General features: G+C 38.1%; 1 protein-coding gene across 1 annotated transcript; it reads left to right on the top strand.

The window, feature by feature from the left end:
- The first annotated feature begins 1,610 nt into the window (after positions 1-1,610).
- Positions 1,611-4,841, top strand: LOC123640563 (elongin-C-like). Its single transcript, XM_045555169.1, has 2 exons — positions 1,611-1,632; positions 4,444-4,841. The coding sequence occupies exons 1-2, from the start codon at positions 1,611-1,613 to the stop codon at positions 4,797-4,799; spliced, it is 378 nt and encodes a 125-aa protein (XP_045411125.1). The 3' UTR covers positions 4,800-4,841.
- Positions 4,842-13,403: the final 8,562 nt, after the last annotated feature.

Here is a 13,403-nt window from a genome sequence, read left to right as displayed (position 1 = left end):
TTCTGCTCTTTATTGACTCAAATATTAGAGAAGGGAGCCACAAGACACAATCCTTCTCTCCTCTTGCCTACAGCTGTGTTTTTAACAATCCTGTGGAAAAGGGCCTCAGCTCTACAGAAAGCAGTCTCCACCTGTCAGAAGCTTCAGCAGCTGTGAACATTCAGCCCCTGGAAATTACTGGTCTCTTACGTGCTAGAGACAAAGGGACATGCTTCCTCCAGAACAACCAATTACGAGTTTGTTTCATTTCCTTCACTTACCTAACAAACACCTACGGCCTACTGTTGACTGACTTGCCGCTTCTTTAGAGTGGCCTTCTCTGACCACTCTATCTAAAGAAGCTTCCCTATATCACTTTCCTTCTTATAATAATCTCTTCTTGTCCTTTATGGACTTTTCATAGTTTGCAATAATTTATGTGCTCACTCTTTTAATGTCTATTTCTCTGAGTAGATTATAAGTTCACTTAGAGCAGAGATTATGCTATTTTGTTCATCACTGGAGAACACAGTGCTGGCACTCTGTAGGCACTCAACAAGTATTTATTGGATGGATGGATGGACGGATGGATGGACAGATGAATGGGTGAAAGGATGGATGTGTAGATGTACACATGGATAGGTAAATATATCAAGCCATATACAATTTGTATTATTTATCTTTGTAACCCAGCACCTCCAATAACACTGGGTATATAATGTGGCGCCATAAATTTATTGGCTATATCCTAGGCACTAGGGATGTAAAAATGAGTAGAGCGCTGTTTAGTCTTCCAGAAGACAAGTTTTAGGGAGGGAAACCTATAAACGAATAATTATAGCAATGCGAGATGTGTGGCATGTTAGAAATACAACCGGGCACTATGGAGGCATAGAAGAGAGTGTGCTTAACTGCTTGCAGAGTTCAAAGAAGCCTCCTAATGGAGGCTATACTTGAGCTGTCTTAAAGTATGCCCAGAAGTTTTTTCTGAATGAAGAACAGAGGAAAAGCATTCCAGAATATGATATGTAAAGATAAAGAGAGGATCATTTGAGGGATCAGGAATCACCCAACATGGCTGCAAAACACAAGGTGCAACAGAGGAGCAACAGATGAGGCTGGAACAAAGGCCAGACTGTACCAAAACATTTTAGCTTTGTCTTGTAAGTGATGACAAGACTTGAGATAACAAATGAGAGAATGACATGATCAGATTTGCATTTTAGAAAGGGCACCTCGGCCTAAGCATAGCTAATAAGTTGGAAGGGCAAAAAGGTATGGAAAGCAATTAGAATGCATGTAAGAAATGATGAGGGCTTGAATGTGTCAGTGGCAGTTAAAATAGAGAAGAGAGGAATTCCAGGGCTACTGAAAAGGTGGAATAGACAGGAGACAGTTACCAGCAGGATGTGGAGAATGATGGAGAGGGGTTTCCAGGAGGATTCGTAGGTTTCCGGTCTGAGCACCTACCTGAACTGTGGTGCCATTAACCAAAAACTGGGAGGGGAAAGAAGAAGGGAACATTTGGAGATATGTTGCCTTTTGGGTCCCCCAACCTGGAAGGATACTGTAATTGAAAAGGTAAGTGTGTACTACATGACAGGAGTCAGAAGTGAGGATGAGATTCGGCAATGATTGGTTCAGGGATGATAGGTACGTGTGCCCAGGGAACGAAGAAGAGGATGAGAAGAAAGGGACTGAATGTGGAGCCCTGTGGAATATGTACTAGTCATTTCAATATCAAATTATGGCTTATTTGATGTAGATTTCTTCCACTGACTTAATTTTAATAACTTATTCACTGTGGTTAGAGAATTCCAAAATTTAATTTTAGTTAAATGTATGCAGTGTTGACACTGTTGCTGTTTACAATAACTCAAGGCTAATATTTTAATCTTTGAAAATGTTTTAATTATTTGTATAATTAAAACTTAAACAACATACTGCACAAATCATGGTCATTTTATACCTTCGGTTTAATTAAAAAATAAACATGTAGACACAGATGAATTTTGAAATGACTTCCTCCTTGCCTCCTCCTTCCTCTGCTTGTCTACTCTTGTTTTTACTACTCAAATATTATTACAACTGTGCCCTGCTTTTGAGAGAGAGAAAGTCACCTGACAAATTGTCATTTCAAAGTTCTTAAAGAGCTGCTGAAACAAAAATCCACAAAACAGAGCAAGTTAATGGTTATTAGCATATTCATAAACTGAGACATAAGGTCAAACTCCTTATTTTCATTCCAGAAAGTCACCCACTTATGTCATCAGTCATGGTTTTTGTCATATAGCCAATAAATTAATGCTTGTATGATTTGAATAAATTCTCAGAGGCATTTATATTTTAAAAAATAAGAACATCAAAAAGAAAGTTTTTTTATAGTTAAAGGTACTTGTTAAATTAAGATACTACAAAGGTTTACGCAGCTCTGTAGACAACTTCAATCTGTTGTCCTTTAACAGCCTTGTAATCTTGCAAGTAAAGCCTCTTTTCATTCATCCATATTTGCTATAACAGGTGTGACAGCGTCAAGCTGGAGTAATTTCCTTGCTAATGTAATGGCATTAAGATATTCAAATTATCATTGTCTTTTGTACTAGGAGTTTCCAAAGAAGCATGGAGATAGGAAAAATTTCCTCAGTATGCTATTCATCAAGAGACACAAAACATCTCTTAGTTTGGAGAAAAGTTATATGAGAAAATTCATGAAGCATCAAAAAAATTCTCTTGGACATTGAAAATCTCTATGACATAGGCACAAAAATCAGAAGGAAGGGATGTTTTGTGTATACTACATGGCACCTCCAAAGTTGTCCTGATATTCAGGCAAAGAGGTAGCCACTTAAATGATCAGAGTCAGTCATATCTGTCTGATTGGAAAAAGGGATGATGGGAATGAGACAGTGCTTTTTTCTCCTGTGTCATTTCTTAAATCCCGGCCTACCCTGAACTAAGCAAGCAGGGATGGGTGGAAGTCTTTTTCTCCCCTCCTTCTAGTAAAGCCTGGACCTGAAAAAGATCCTTTGTGACATTATAAACTCTTTCCCCCCTGTCCATTTATGCTATTATCTTCCGCTTAGAAAAATGTCAAGGCACGGTTATTCTTTAAAATGGCTTTGACTTCCAGACACATTCCCCAGTCACCCCAAGTACATTTTTGTCTCTGCATCTTGCGTATACATTTCACTTTCTCTCTTTTTCTCCCATCACATCCCCACCTCCAGCAGCTGCCCACTCCCACCCCTCACTGTCATTGTTGAGGGCCAACTGGAACGTCATCACCTCTGTACAGCCTTCCTTGATCTCCTTTCCCAAGCCCTCACCCCAAATCTATTGAATTAATTTATATAAAGTGCTCCGAACGCTGCTTATAATATAAAATGTATTGTATGAGCATTGGCTGCTGTCACCATCATCTTGTGTGTTTCTAAAGTACTTTCTAGAAACCTTCACTGTACTTGACTTTCATCCTCTCACTCAGCTTTTCCCTCACTTCTGCACCCAAAATTCACCTTCCCCCTGAGGCCTTCCCAGACCACCTATCAAAGACTTCATAACCACCTCCCTTTAAAACACCTCTTCTGTTTTTTAAATCTTTAGCACTTCCCACTATATACATTTTGCTTCATTATCTTGTTTATGGGATGTCTCCCTCGTGGAATGTAAGCCCCATGAGGGCTGTAAATAGTTGTTCAATGAATGAATGAATGTGTTTGCATTTGGTCTCACCCACTAAGATGCTATGTCCCCAGAGAACCTAATATAGCATCTGGCACTCAGTGGACCAGGTGAGTAACGGGGCCTGGAATCCTGAGGCCATTCCAGAGAATGCACATTTGAATAGGGTGCCCCAGTGAGAAACACCCAATCGGTTACGTCCTGAAGGCACTGAGTGTTAGAAGAGGAAAAATTCCCAACATCGACATGACAACTTATGCCCTTGTCTCGATTATGGGGCCTAAGGAAGACCCTGGGTCCTAGGCACATTGTTTATATCTAACAATAATGGATCATTTATAAAGATTACTGATACATGGCATTTGGCAAAGAAAGATAAAGCTGACATATATAGTGTTTGCTTCTAAAGGATAAATTTAAGGATAGATGAAAACCCTCATGTTATAATAGTATATGATGAGTACAGTTTGTAAAGAACATAATCCAGGGCCATTTTTCTCATTATACTAAATAGTGTTTCTATTGAAATCACCTCCAAAGTTGTACTATAAAATATTGTGAAAATGTCACAGGTAGTCAGTGCAGGGTAGTTTTTAATAAGAAATCACCATTTTCGAATGTCCATATAACTTAACACTTTATGTTTATCAAAAGATTTCGGGGAACCCACGGGGGCAGGGAGCTGGGGGGCTGGGGGGGCGGCTCTGGAGTAGGGGCTGTGGCGGTACGGGGGGCTTGCAGGGCTGACGAGAAGCTACTAAAGTTCCTGGGGAAGCAATGTAGAGTTTCCTAAGAACATAACGGATGGAGAGGAGAAAACCTATGGTGGCTGTGAAGGCCCTGATGCGCTGTATGTCAAATTGATATCCTCTGATGGTCATGAATTTATTGTAAAAAGAGAACATGCGTTAACATCAGGAGCAATAAAAGCCATGTTGAGTGACCCAGGTCAGTTTGCTGAGAACGAAACCAATGAGGTCAATTTTAGAGAGATCCTTTCGCATGTGCTATCAAAAGTATGCATGTATTTTACCTACAAGGTTCGCTACACTAACAGCTCCATGGAGATTCCTGAATTCCCAATTGCACCTGAAATTGCACTGGAACTCCTGATGGCTGCGAACTTCCTAGACTGTTAAATAAAATAAATTATAATAAACTGCTAATTTTTTCAGTATTTAAAAAAAAAAAGAAAAAGATTTCCAGGAGTTTGGGAAAGTGTCACAGACAAAAAAAGCTGCTGAACAGGAATGTGGAAAAAATCAGGGTTTGTTAACTGGAGTAAAATAAACCTACTTGAAACTTGGAACTCAAAATTCAAGCTCACTTACAAAGTGTCTGCCATCCCCTGCCCATGTAGGGTACATTCCTAGCCAGGAATGTTAAGTCTTAAATAATTCTATTCTGAATGACACAGAAACTGATAAAAATAACCCAAGAGCCATGGCAGACTGGATGTCCTATCACACAGATCAGAAAGAAGTTTCGAATCTCACCCCACTTAGTGGCAGTGTGACCTCAAGTAAGTAACTTAACCCCTCTGAGCCTCCATTGCCTAAAGTCGAAATGAGAATAACCCATCAGCACTGCCTTACCCAGTTGTTGTGAGGCTCTAATAAAATGCTGTGTGTGGAAACAGTTGGTAAATTCTGAAGTGCTACACAAATGTAATGGATAATGTTTGTTCTTTAGAGGTCTTTGGCACCTAATCCTTGTTTCAATAAATGACCTCTTTGTTCTCAAGCTTGCTTTTGTCTGATTTTACATTAGCTCAAGATTTAATTTCTTACCCACTAAAGTTATTTCTTCAGACCTTGCCTCTGCCCAGCTCTTTCTTGGACTACTAGAACTTAATTACTTCTCTGGCTTCTGTTTGACTCAGTATATAATCGTAGGTTTACGCTGAACCTGCCACATAAGAACCCTGCGTGTTAACCAAAGCCACACACCCCTGTCCACTGTAACCTGTCTTAAGGGACATGCAATATTTGAGGGTAGAAGACAAGATGGCATGGAGTTTCACTTCTCTTTCAGAGAACTAAACCAATTCCTTATCTTTAAGAAGGTTTACTTGAAAGGACTTTCAATTTCTCTTCATGAAATAGTGTAGAAATCATTATTCTTTCTGTTTGCCTCTCACTTTAGCACTGGGCTTGAATGTCCTCATAAACTAAATCTAGAAAGTGTTCACAAAAGACTAGAACAGAAAACTAGAGCTGATGGCTTATGCTAGCAGTAATGAGGTTTCCTCTTAATAAAATAACTGCAGAATCCAACAGATACAGTGCTTACTATGTGCCAGGGTTTTTACGTGTGTTAATACATTTCATCTTCAAAACTATTATCATCTCCATCTTACAGAGGAGGAAAGTAATTTAAATGAGGTCAAGCAGCTAGTAGGTGGCAGAGCTGGAATTCAAACTCAGGCCATCTGGTTCCAGAATCTCTAGTCTTAACTCTGCGCTATAGTACTAAGAATAATAATGATGATGATAATGATAATAAAAATACTATTATTTTTTGTTGCACAGCAAATAACCCCAAAACTTAGTGGCTTAAAACTACAACACCACAGTTTCTGTGGGTCAGGAAATTGGGCATGATTTAGCTGGGTCCTCTGCTTCACAGTCTTTCACAAACTGCCATCAAAGTGTCCTCTGGGGCTGTAGTCATTTCAAGGCTCAACTGGAGAAGGATCCACTTCCAAGTTCACTCACGTGGTCGTTGATAGGACTCAGCTCCTTGTAGGATGTTGGACAGAAACCACCCTTCATTCTGTGCCATGTGGGCCTCTCAAACATGGTAATTTGCAAAGTGTACAAGCTGGGAAGGAAACAGAGAGTCCAGCAAAATGGAAGTCACCATCTACTGTTATGTAATTGCACAAATGACATCCTATTATTTTTGCTGTACTCTATTCATTAAAAGCAAGTCACTTTTAAAGCCCACACTCAACTGGAAGGGATTACACAAGGACATGAATGCCAGGATCACTGGGAATCATGTAAGAAGCTGCCTACCCCCGTACTAATTAACATCGTATAAATATAATAAGCAAATAACGTTTATTGAAAGCTTACTATGTGCCAGGCAATAGGCCAAGTATTTCACATATATTAATTCATTTAATTGTCACAATAAACCTCATCTGACAGATGAATTAGTAAGAAAGAATGCCATGATTACACTGAGGGGTGGAGAAATTAATACCACTTTCCTGTATTCCAACAGAGAAAGTATGTGTTAGAATGCTTCACAATGATTAACACAAACTACATCTACCCCAATTTTATACTCTTTAATAATCTTTCATCTTATTCACAGAATGAGCCTTCTCTAGCTAATGGCAAATGGTAATTTCTCAAAGTAACTCCCCTCTGGCTCTACCGGTCCCAAGGGTATGGAAGAAGAATTATTCTTTAAAAAAAAAAAAAAAAGAAAAAAATCACTGTTTCTCATGCACATTATAATTTATAAAAATGTAACCTTTATATTAATTCAGTTTTTAAAACTGAACTGCTAATACAAATCATCTTAAGTTTTCTATATGAAAGCTACCAAGGATACAAGATATCCAAATAAATTCCAGTTTTAATTTAATTCTAATTTATTTGCAGCCTGATTCTCTTCAAAAAGTTGTTGAGGTGGCTGGCTCACAACTGGTCAACCTTAAAGAAGTATAAGAGAGAACAATCACCTTCCCTGAAGGATTCTGGGCTCTATGGAATTGGATGGAGAGGACACTGGCATTGGTTAGACTCTCTCCAGCTCTGCCCTCCAAATTAGAGGCCTGGGGAAGAGGTAGAATCACTAAGGACAGGAAGGGCTGGAGGTCCTATTCCCTATTTTTAATAGGGACTAAAGCAGTTGCTTATTATGAGAGCTACATGGAAGCCATCCCAGATTCCTAGGCCACCGGGTGTGTGTCTATTTTCAAGCCCCTGATATTTGCAATGACACATCCTTTAAACATCTAGAAGCCAGTTCCTAGTCAAGCTAAAAATATCAACAAATGAATATAGATTCAAAATTTGAAATAAAATATGAACAAAAGAAATTCAACAGTTTATTATTAAAAGGATAATAATATTTACCAAGAAGGGTTAATCCAGTCAAGGATTGGATTATCTATTAGCATATTCATAGGAGTCATCACACTAATAGGTCAAAGAAGCAATATTATCTCAATAGAAGCTAAAAAAGCATTGGCTAGAATTTGGCAGCTATTCATAATTAAAGAAAAAATGTCCCAGTAAACTGGGGATAGAAAAAGGTAACTTTACCATGACAAAGAATACTTATCTAAACTAATATATTTCACAACAAAACACCACAAAAATTCCCAATAAAGTCAAAATTAAAACAAAGATGTTATTGATTTTTGCATTTTTCAAACACAAAAATGAAAACAATCTAAATGTTCAGCATTGACTATTAAATAAATTATGATACAGTCATAATATAGAATATTATGTAGCCATTATAATCATGCTGTACATGAGTGTATATATAGGCATATATGAGAGCTATACATCTACAATATATATACATGTGTATAGATAATATATGTTTGTAAACACATATATTATAATTATACACTGAAAAAGTTCTGAAAATAAATGCAAACTGCTAACAGTGGTTCTTTCAGAAGAATGGGATAAGTAGAATTGAAAGAGCAGAATGGAAAGATCCTGTGTAAAAATACATAATTCTGTGTTATTTAAATATTTTTGGAACAAAGAAATATTATGCATCCAATATTTAAACCAACTTTAAAAAACAAGTCAAAGAATATTGACAGTGAAGAAATAATAGTTCCAATTGAAAAACAATGGTCTGTATAATATAATATGATACATGTTAAAAGACATCAAAAATTATCCAAAGGATGTACCTCCAAATTTTGACTTTGGTTGTTATGCTTGTATAGTAGAATATATTTTTGATAATTTTTTTCGGTTTATGTGTTTTCCAAGTTTTCTGTTAATCACATATTTATTCTGTAATTAGGGAAAAGATGATCAAAGAAAACTATGATCTTTAAATTACAGATTACACTAAGCAGTTATAGAGTTTATAGAAAAAAATCTGTTTATCTTAACTCTGCCTTCTGAAAGGGTCACAATGCCTTCTAACTCTGTCTCAATCTTATAAAACTATTGAGAAAGCTAAATACTTCCATTTTATTGCAAAGCCAGCTCCCTTTCCTTGACCTGCTTAATTTGGGCATTTCTCTGAGGTTCAAAATCTTAAAGTCATTCTTCAATCCTTTCTCTTTTTTCTGTAGGAGTCACTCATTGACTTCTCTTGATGATCCTTTCTTCTTTTCCCACACAGCTCTTTTCCATTATAACCCCTGGTCTAGAAGCCTTCATCAGCTCACACCTGGACCACTGACACATCTCATTGACTCTCCCCATGAGGTCTGTCCCTCTGCTTACACATCTCCCTGTCTTCACCTCACACCCTTCATTACCTGGATGACCCCTTTATAGCACCAACTGCTCTCGACATTGTTCCTCTAACCTGCTGCATTCCCACCTTCGTACCTACGCTCTCCACAGTGCTCCTTGCAATAGTATCTAAATTCTACTCTTCCTGCCCAATTAACTCTGCCTCCGCACACCACAATCTGTTCTTCATTCCTTTGTATATTCAATCATTCCTTTAGTACATATTTCTTAACCAGGTACTGTATACCTCACACTGGACTAGACACAGGGAGTACTGACTTATTTTTCCAAATTAGTGACTGGACCACAATCAAAGGGTTATGAAACTCAAGTTCAAAACATTATCTGCCTTAACAGTATTTTATCATGTCCTCCAATGACTGCAGAGTTCTCGAAGAGCCCCTACCTCTGTGCTTCCCTCTGACTCCAGTCTTGAAAAACCTTTTTTTGTATTCAACAGTTAATATGTGCCTCATGTGCTAGGCTTTATGCTAGTTGTTAGGAATGGAAAGGTGAATAAAACCTGCTTCTTACAGAAAGCCCTAAGTTTAACGGGGACAGTAGACAGGAAAATAAATACAAGGGTGAGTGAGATACTCTGACAGAAATGTACAGAAGAACAAAAGAGAGCGTGTTTAATTCTATTTGGGAAGAGCAGGGAAAGCTTCACAGATGAAGTAATGCTTTAGCTGATAGCAGGTAGGAAAGAGAAGGACAGTATTTCCAGCAGCTAGCATAGTATTGCAAAGGCACAAGGCATTAAATAGCGTAGCCTGTCATGAAGCCACAGTACTTCAGTGTGACTCAAGCACATGAGGCTGGAGAGCTGGGCCGGGGCCAGATCTTTTTTTGTCTCGTTTTGCATTCGAGGGAATGAGTAAACACTGAAGAATTCTAAGCAATGAGGTAACAAAAGTACCTCTGGTGGCTATACAGAAAATAGTCCAGGGTGTGTGGGGGGGATGGGGCCCAGGCAAGGTAAAAAGTCAAAAGCCACAAGGTTGTTGTTAGAGTCCAACAAAGTAATAAGAACCAGGCAAATAATGAAGTAGAGGAGTGTTGGCTGGGATGACGAGGAGAAGGAAATGGTTTGGAGAGATAGCAGGGAGTAAAATCAACAGGACTTACCTACTGTTGGGTTTTAGAGGATGAGGAAGACTTCTTTCTGAGTTTCTGGCTTGGGTTATATATAGCCTAAGCAGAAAACACAGGCCTTGTATACCACAGGAGGAGAGTATACAATAAGTTTGAGTTGCCTGTTAGGCATTGAGGTAGAAGGTCTTGGAGGTTGTCGGATATACATGTCTCAAGTTTAGGAATTCGTTTGGGTTAGAATTAAAGGTTTGGGAGTCAAAGTATAGATAATGGTTGAAATCATGTAAATGGGTAAAATGCCCAGAAGAAATTCTATGATGACGATGAGTATCAAGGACAGAGCTTTGGAGTACACCAACCATTACTGGGTCACAGTAAGAGGAACCAGGAAAGGATCCTGATAAAACATAATCAGATAAGTAGGAGGACAGTCAAGATATTGTATGTTTCCCATTGCTGCTGTAAAAAAAAAAAAAAAATCACCAAAAACGTGGTTTAAAACAACACAAATGTATTACCTTACAGTTCTGTGGGTTTAGAAATCCAACCTGTGTCTCACTCGTCTGAAGTCAAAGTATCGGCAAAGCAGTATTCCTTTCTGGAGAACTCTAGGGGAGAATGGGTTTCCTTGATTTTCTCCAGCATCTAGAGACCACCTGCATTCCTTAGCTTGTGGCCTTTTCCTCAGTCTTCAAAGCCAGCAAGTGAGCACAGTCCGGCTCCCGTCATATCACTCTGATCTTGCTTCTGTCTTCACATCGCCTTCTGCAACTCTCTTCTTCCTCCCGCTTCCACTTTGAAGGACCCTTGTGATTACATTGGGCTCACCTGTATAACACAGGCTATTCTCTTTATCAGGTGATTAGTAACCTTAGAACAGGAACCATCTGCAACCTTAATTCTCCTTTGCTATGTAACCTAACATATGCACAGGACATTCTGGGATTAGGACGTGGACATTTTGGTGGGAGGTGGCAGGGGGTGGGGTGCATTATTGTGACTACCACAGCTGTCATCTCAGAAACCAATCAATCAAACAAACAAGAGAACAAAAGCATTAAAGAAATAAAGAAGCAGAGGTTAGTGATCCTGGGCAAGTTCTCTCTCTGCCTCTGTTTTTTTATCTACAAAATGGAGAGAATAACAGTGCCTACTTCATAGGGTTGTTACCAGATTAAATGAGTCAATAATTACAAAACACATAAAACCGTGTCTGGCTTATAATTTTTTAAAAGGACAATCAGATTAAATAAGGCAAAGACCTTAAAGACTTAAAACTTGCCACTGGATTTGTTAATTAGGCAATTAGTGTTTTTTACCACTGTGGTTTCAGAGAGATGGTAGCTGTAGAAGTCTAATTACTGTAAGATAGAGGTGAGAAAATTGGAGGACAGGAATAAATACTACTTTTTGAAGTAAGTGTTTAAGAAAGGATGGAGAAAGGAGGATGGAGCTGCCTTAGCTAGAGAGAGATGGGAAAGTATGGGAGATCTGAACACACGTGCTATGGGGAAGGATAGAAAGCTGAATATATGAGAGAGGGAATAATGACCTAGTGAAATCCCAGAGGAGGTGAAAGAGATGTGCTCACCAACTCAGATGTGGGTGTTAAATTTGAACAGGAGACAATTTTCTCAGTCTAAAGGGAAGACCATGAGGGTGAATCCCAGCAATTAAGTCTAATTCCTTTCCTTGGCTGCTGTTCATCCTCAGGAATTGCTCACAGGCCTGCCCCTGAGGCTATGGCTACAGAGTTTTTCACCATCTAATATTAAGATGCCACACATGGTCATGGAGTTAACCTCCTTCCACAGGAAGCTTCTACTGGGTCTTTGAGCAGTCAAGTTTGGAATTAGCAAACAAAAAAATCTCATTTCTTTCAAGGTGTTTACTTTCATAAACAATATCCATTCCTTTCAAAAGATTCTTCTGACGAAGTTATGTATGCTACCTTGCCCTTCCTGCCTTTTTTCTATTTTTTTCTTGATAGGAAAGTCCAATTAAGTATAAATTCATGTTAACAGAACAAGCTTTATTTATTTTAAGTTTTTTATCATGAACATTTTCAAACATACACAAAAGTAAAGAGAATAATATAATAGACCCCCATGTGCCCACCACTTAAATAATGAGCAACCTATGGCCAATTTTGTTTCACTTATACTCCCCACTCACCCCTTCCTGGTATTGTAAGGCAAATAGGCTTCCTTTAAAAAATAGGACTCTAGATGTAGTGATTACATACTTCCTATATCTGTTTCTCTTTCATCACATCACCAAGACACCAGATATGGTGTGGTGCCACTTTATACCAATTTGAAACAGCATGACAGAAATATTAATAAAGGCTCATTTTAGGTGCTAATTTTTTAAAAGTCATTTAAAAATTACTGAGAATTGTGTAATTATTAAGAATTGCATTAAAAAATTACACAATTTCAGAGATGGTAGGCAAGTAAATAGTAAATATTTTTCATGGTTTTGTCACCTGAACCGCTCAACAGAAATGCCTACCTGCCCATGTAACATCAATTACATGGTTTGGAGTGAAATAATTTTAGTGACTTTTTTTTCTGCTCAACATTTACCATTATTTTAATGTAAAATTACTTTTAATAAATCAAACAAGACCATCAAGTGCTGATGCTGGTGCTTGAAAACTCACTCCCGTATCAGAAACTTTGGAATGGAAATTAAATGTGATAAATTCCTCTGAAGAAGGCCAAACTCCCCAACATCCAATGTTATTTGTTTAGAGGAGGGCATACTACATGTATTAGAAATGATGCCGAGATACTTAAATGCAGCAGATACCTCTTTAACCTTTAATAATCCTCATGTATCTAGGCAAAAATAATGTGAAAAAAACTACTGGTGGCTCAGCTGCAAGATCAATATGACTGTAGTAGATTTATAGGCTCTGAAAAAGTATTCCAGCCCCCCCCATTTATTTTATATTTATTCGTATTGGAATATTATGCTAGGTCTTTAGGAATATATTACCTGCATGGAAATCAACTGTCCTTCTCTCAAAAATTAATGCAAATGCCCAAATGTACATCATGGTACAGTATTTTATAGCAACTTTAAGACACTCAAAAGAAGAAAAGAAAAATTTAACAAAAAGAAATTTAATTTTAAAGTAGCATGTACCAACCACTTCATTTGCCAACCTTACTGTAGCTAAGTGTATCC

Source organism: Lemur catta, chromosome 6 (assembly GCF_020740605.2).
Source record: "Lemur catta isolate mLemCat1 chromosome 6, mLemCat1.pri, whole genome shotgun sequence".
Lineage (NCBI taxonomy): Eukaryota > Metazoa > Chordata > Mammalia > Primates > Lemuridae > Lemur > Lemur catta.
Note: the sequence above shows the minus strand (reverse complement) of the source record. Positions and strands in the feature narration are given on the sequence as shown.

What these genes read in the sequence shown, in the direction of transcription:
- LOC123640563 (XM_045555169.1), top strand. Translation starts at nt 1,611, where the DNA reads ATGATTGGTTCAGGGATGATAG. An exon ending in GATTGGTTCAGGGATGATAG is followed by an intron (nt 1,633 to 4,443) that starts GTACGTGTGCCC and finishes GAAGCAATGTAG; the next exon opens with AGTTTCCTAAGAACATAACG.